The 5,879-nt window shown below is 44.3% G+C and overlaps 1 protein-coding gene across 1 annotated transcript; it reads right to left on the reverse strand.

Annotated features, from left to right (window-relative positions):
• Nucleotides 1–523: 523 nt before the first annotated feature.
• On the reverse strand, nt 524–2,881 carry LOC147151065 (doublesex- and mab-3-related transcription factor A1-like). The gene is made up of 2 exons (XM_086023739.1): nt 2,429–2,881; nt 524–1,081 (listed from the first exon to the last, which is right to left on the reverse strand). The coding sequence occupies exons 1-2, from the start codon at nt 2,823–2,825 to the stop codon at nt 582–584; spliced, it is 897 nt and encodes a 298-aa protein (XP_085879865.1). The 5' UTR covers nt 2,826–2,881; the 3' UTR covers nt 524–581.
• Between the last annotated feature and the right edge of the window lie 2,998 nt (nt 2,882–5,879).

The following is a 5,879-nucleotide window of genomic DNA, read 5'->3' on the forward strand; positions in this document are numbered from 1 at the left end:
TTGCTGTTTAGATTACAAAGCAGTGGTGACAACGTTTAAAATCCAAACAATCCAAAGTGAAAAGTTTGTTCTAACCAGTGACTCTCACAGCCGCAGACTGTTGCCACTTGCCGCAAAATTGAGGCCACATGACACCACCGTAATTTCCGATTAGTCAAAAGAAGTCACCCCTAAAAAAACGAACTTCCACTCAAAATTAAGAATTGTAAAGAGACGAAAGTTGAGTATTTTTTTCTATTTTGTTCAAGCACTACTACTAAAATGTATACCAAAACAAAAAAAATTGTATAAACTGTCCTCATAAAAATATTTCATGCGTGTTGCTACCCACTGGAACAGCCGTGACTGGCATCAGGCATTTATTTTATTTTTTTAAATAGCCAAACAAACTGCCTAGCATCTGCCTCGTTATGTCTTAATCTTGCATAAAATTACACTGCTCCTTCGCTGCCTTTCTTTCTTTCTTTCTTTGGTTTTATTAAGTATACATTTCATGCCACGAATCAAAGACAGTAACAAAAACAAATTTGCATATGATTTATTTTACAACATTTACATGTAAACATGCGAAGACGATGGAGTCACTTGTCAGTGGCGAGGCGCTTGTACACGCCGGCACTGCACAAAAGTTCTTTTCCGTGCAGGTACGAAAGGTCTCGGATCACGCCGGGGAACGAGTACGCGTCCAAGGGAGGACGCAGCGGGAACACCGGCATCAAGCCCGAGGTGACGTACGGCGTCATCAAGCCGGCCATGCTAGTGGCGTTTGCCGACGAGTAGGCCAAGCATAAGGGGTTGATGCCCAGGCGAGGGTTCAGCCCGTAAACGCCGTCCCCTACGGCGGCCGGCGGCGGAATGTAGAGTGGCGCGAAAGCCGACTTGGTTGGCCCGAAAGAAGGCCTGAGCGGGTGAGGCGAGGTCGGATCGCCGGCGGGTTTCACCCCGTCGCCTTTCCACAATCTGCCGCTTGACTCCGGGGCGTCGCGTTGGGAGTCCTTGGGTTTGTCCGACTCGCTGCCCGACTCGACGTCCGAGGACGACCGCCGCGGGCTCTCGTAGAGGTACTTGCTCAGGCCATCGTCTGGAACAGGAAGGAATGTCTTAAAATCAAGTGGAGCAAAGGCACGGAATTCCCGGCACAATTCAATAAGAGGATTCCAGTCGGCCTTTCGTTTTTACGAGCTGGCGGAGCGATGATTTTTTTCATTGGGGAGATCATGGATATCGCAAGGGGTCCGCGCAACAAAAACATTTTTACAAACCGCATACATTCTTCAGAAAATGCTGATAAATCTTCCTTATATGTTCCCTATGGGGGACGGGGATAAATGTGGAAAAAATTATCTTTTTAAAAAATGGGAAAATACCCAAAAGTCTGTTCTGGCTCTTAGGGCATCCAAGCATATCTCAGGGGGGGGCAGTGCCCCTGTGTCCCCCCCTCCCCTTAGTTCCGCCAGTGCTTTTATGTCAAATTTCTCCAAGGGATGAAACATCATACTTATTAAACACAAACACCCTTCTGGCACTACAACACAGCTGTAAGGAAACAAAATATTGTTGGCCAGCGGTTCTTAATATTTTTCCACCGGGTACCACCTCAAAAAGTGCCAGCATAATGACCAACATGAATATACAGCAGGGGTCTCAAACTCAATTTACGAAGCTTGAGATGAAGTCTGAGCCGTATCAAATGTTCTACGAAACAAAAAAGCCCAACTAATTCAATCTTCTCAATCTTTATTAATAACAATTCAGAACATGAACGGTTCAACAGAATGTGAAAAAATTTTGGTGACCCGGTTTTCTCTCTCATCTCTCTGTTACATTCCATCTGCTGTTATTCTTGAAGTTGTCTGTTCTTGTCGCCAACATTTCTGTTCACGGCAGCTTTTGAAAAACACACGACTGTGACTTTGTGACAGATCGTTTACACTTGGTGTCACTTTAGTGTCACGTTCCCCCCGAAAGCTGTCATGAGCTTGAACTGTGGTAGCTTATAAATGAAAAAACACGCATACAAAAAGACCCAGGGCTGTACTAACATTAAACTTTGATGTCAAGTGGGGGGGGGGGGGGCTGCAAAAAAAACATCCTGTCGGCTGCAAATGGCCCATGGGAGACCCCTGACAGTAAAACATGTACAGTAATAATGAGTTTTCTTCGTAAAAATGTATATTTAGCATCATTGTAAGCCTCTGCAACTTTACGCAGTTTGGACATTAACACTACGCCGTAAAACTAAAAAAAATAAAGTATATGGACTGCACATAACGTACGTAAAATTTCTAAATGGATAAATATGCAAAAGCAGTTCTAAATGATGAAATGCAAACTTTGTGTACTCCAAAGTGAAATACAACTGCACTGTATTCAACTAATACTGCATGAATCCATTTTCTGGACAACTAAAGGTTAACTTCACTCTCACCATCTTTCGAGGTGTCGGTTGGCAAAAGGTCCAAATCCGGCGGGCGACCAGTGGCGGCGCGCGCGTCGGCGGCGAAGGGCGGCCCCCCGCCGGGGTACAGCATCCGGATGTCACGCGCCTCGCTCTCCTCTTGCGCCTGCTGCCTCCTGAGCGCCACCTGGGCGGCCATGACCCGCTGCCGCTCGGCGATGAGGGTGCACTTGGCGCACACGCAGTCCCGCCAGCGGCAAAAGCGCTTGTGGCCCTTCAGCGCCGACACCACGCCGTGGTTGCGGCAGCGAGCGCACTTGGGGGTGCGCGGGTACCCCCGCTCCAGGGAGGCCCGCAGGAAGAGGGGCGGCGGAGGGCGCAGCAGGTCGTGGGCGCTCAGGCCCAGCGGTCTGGCGCTGCCGTCCATCTTGCGAGGAGTGGACGAGTGGCGCAGGCACGCTGCAACGGACCTTTAAGGCTTCTCCACAGGTGGTGGCGGACGTAACCAGACACCTGAAGAGGAAGCCTCGCCCCCCGGGCCCTACGTCCAGTCCTCTTCATTGTTACCCCCCCCCCCCCCCCCAAAAAAAAACAACAGAAAAATAGCACCGTACTGTAATGTATAAAACATTTTTAAAACACGTATCCTAATTACGGTGAAGGGATAGCTGGAGTCCATGCCAGATTTTTTTTTTTTTAATTCATTTGACCTTTTTCTTTATCCAGGTATGGCAAGTTGAGAAGAAATTCTCATCTGCAATGCCAACCTGGTTGCAGACAGCAGAGGACAGTTGACCCCCCCCCCATAAACCCACCCGCAGATTCTCATATTCGCAGATTTTTTTTTTCCAGTGCCAACAAATTTTGACAATTTTTTTTTTTTAATTTGAGATGTAAGTTATTTTTTCAGGATGATTTTTTTTGTCCTGATTCCGAATCTGCCCTCATTTTTTCTGTAGTACATACATCACCTTTTTACAATGCATAATTCAATAATAATAATAATAATAATAATAGATATAGTAATATTTATGAATGAAGGGTTAGCTTCAGCAACCTAACCTTTTCTGAAATCTCATCGCTATGAATTAGGACACATGATAAAATCCGCATTGCGCAAGATTTTATAGGTCAAATCTGATGTGCTTGAAAAAAAGACATTTTTTTAAAATCGGCATCAAAACTACATTTAAGGACACAAAAACCATCTCTGATGTAAATTTGCTGTTGACAAGTGTAATTTTTAACGATATATTTTTTTGTTTGTTTTTTTCACACAGCCCCCCCCCCCTTCCCATTTACCACCTGTGTTTCATGAAAAACATATTTTATTATAGCAAAATAAAAAGCAAAAGCAAATACATAGACAGTGGACCTCACTCATGCTCAGGGTATAGGGACCAAAACAATCTGCAAATAAAAAAAGATCAAATAAAATGTTAACCCAAAGCTACATGTACCGGTAATTGATAACATTCATAATCTACTATTAACCCTTTACCAATCGAAACAATATGTTGGCATATATTTATTACAATTCTTACATACAGCACATACCATTGAAGTACAGTAGGTTGTTATGCTTTTATTGTTCATTATTTATTGTTCTGCAAAGTGCTTTGTTACAGCTCTAGCTGTTACGAAATGCGCTGTATAAATAAAATTGTATTGATTTGTATTAAAAGAGTCAAATAAAATGTAATTCATATTTTCATTTTGAAAAATTCATTGCATTTTTTTTTTTATTCATTTTTGGGGGTTACTAATTACTATAAAGAAAAAAACTATTCTTAAGTAGGCTTGCATGGGGCAAAAGCCTCAGGCAACACTGAGGTGCGCTTGCTCCAAATCCTCCCTTAAGTGGCGCTAGTGAGCAATCAAAGGTCACCAGTAGGATGATTTGAACACAACAATGGTGACAACAAAGCAACCACTCATTAGCTACCTGGTTATTCTGCCCCAACCAATTAGCCTGGGGAGGAGAAGAAGAAGAAGGGGGGAAATAACAACAGCCCCCCGACATCTGTTTACAAGCGAGCCCGTGTGATTAGCGTTGGACTAATCACACCTTGTCACATGTTTCATTCAGTGCGTCGCATTCAAACGGGCTCCCCACTTCCTCCGATTACAAACGACAGATTGCCTTGCGAGCACTGCATTGTGGCTACCTGTTGCTGGGTATATTTCACAGGGCGCCCGCCATCAATTGGGCCAATTTAAAAAATGGGGGCTACGCCAGCCACGCCCACCACGGCTGTTCAAATGGCAGGAATTGGAATGACAAACGACCGTTTTTTTTTCCAAGCAATTGAATCGTTGCACTGCATTAAATTTAAAAGACAGTGTAAAAAGACGCTTACGGTTCGGGAGAAGAGGTTTGGCACACCAAGGTTTATGAGACGATTGAAACGCTGCTCTGTCTTATATATAAAATGGGGGTTAATGACTGGAAACCACAAGAACAGGAAATGCAGATTGGCCGCAGCTTGTACGAGGCCACTGACTGCATGCTAGGAATGGGTGAATACCGATACATGGTGTCGTATCACCGATACCGGCCTTATTTCGAGGTATTGGGTTCTCGTGGAGGCTTCCTCCAGCCACCGATACTTAAGTAAAAAAAAGAATAACAATAAAAATCTGTATATATATATATATATATATATATATAAAAATACGGTGCATCAAAGCACTAAAGGTATTGGTACTCAAAGAGTGAATACTCGTACTGATATCGGTCTGAAAAATATGGTTACCCAGCATCGCTACTGCTTACACAGTAGTTGGGCAATCAAATTTTGCATTAACTATAAAGTGGAACCAAAAGGGTTTCTTTTGTACAAGGGGGTGATAGTGGCAACCGCTCACCTGTTCCTCGCTTGGACGCCCGCTCCATCCCGCCCCGAGTGGCGGATCTTATCAGGAACAGGCCTGCAGCACCTGCACGACAAACAGTACCTGTGCATGCGCTGCTTCCCCCCCCCCCCCCCCCCAAGCAAAATAATCCGCTGGCACAAAAGATGCTTTGAGATGAAGCCACGCGATTGGCCGGCCAGGGAGATCATACGAGACGCATCCCGAGCGGGTGTCACTAACATCATCAGGCAAGCAAATGTGGGGGCCTCGCTGTTATCGCGCCATCCGCCATCCAATGCCGTTGGAGCGTTGAATTTTTTATCTTCTCTTATTTTGCCTGTATATACTCCCTGAAGCAATTACTTTTAGAGCTAGCATAAAATGAAACGTCTTTTTTATTCATTTTAACAATGACATTTTGATATCATTTATTTTATGAAGCTATTCGGATGTTGTCCCCCTCCCCCATGTTCCCGTGTGCACCCCTGACATTTTATTTCTTTTGTTACACGTCATTTTTAATTGAATCAAATGAAATGAAATTCAATTGTATTGTCATATGGCTTTGTATTTACTGTAAGTGGATGTCCTGCGTGGTTGTATGCACTCCCTGTGTTTTCTTTTC

This window comes from Filicampus tigris, chromosome 2 (genome assembly GCF_054856515.1).
Source record: "Filicampus tigris isolate MCC_2025a chromosome 2, RoL_Ftig_1.0, whole genome shotgun sequence".
Taxonomy (NCBI): Eukaryota; Metazoa; Chordata; class Actinopteri; order Syngnathiformes; family Syngnathidae; genus Filicampus; species Filicampus tigris.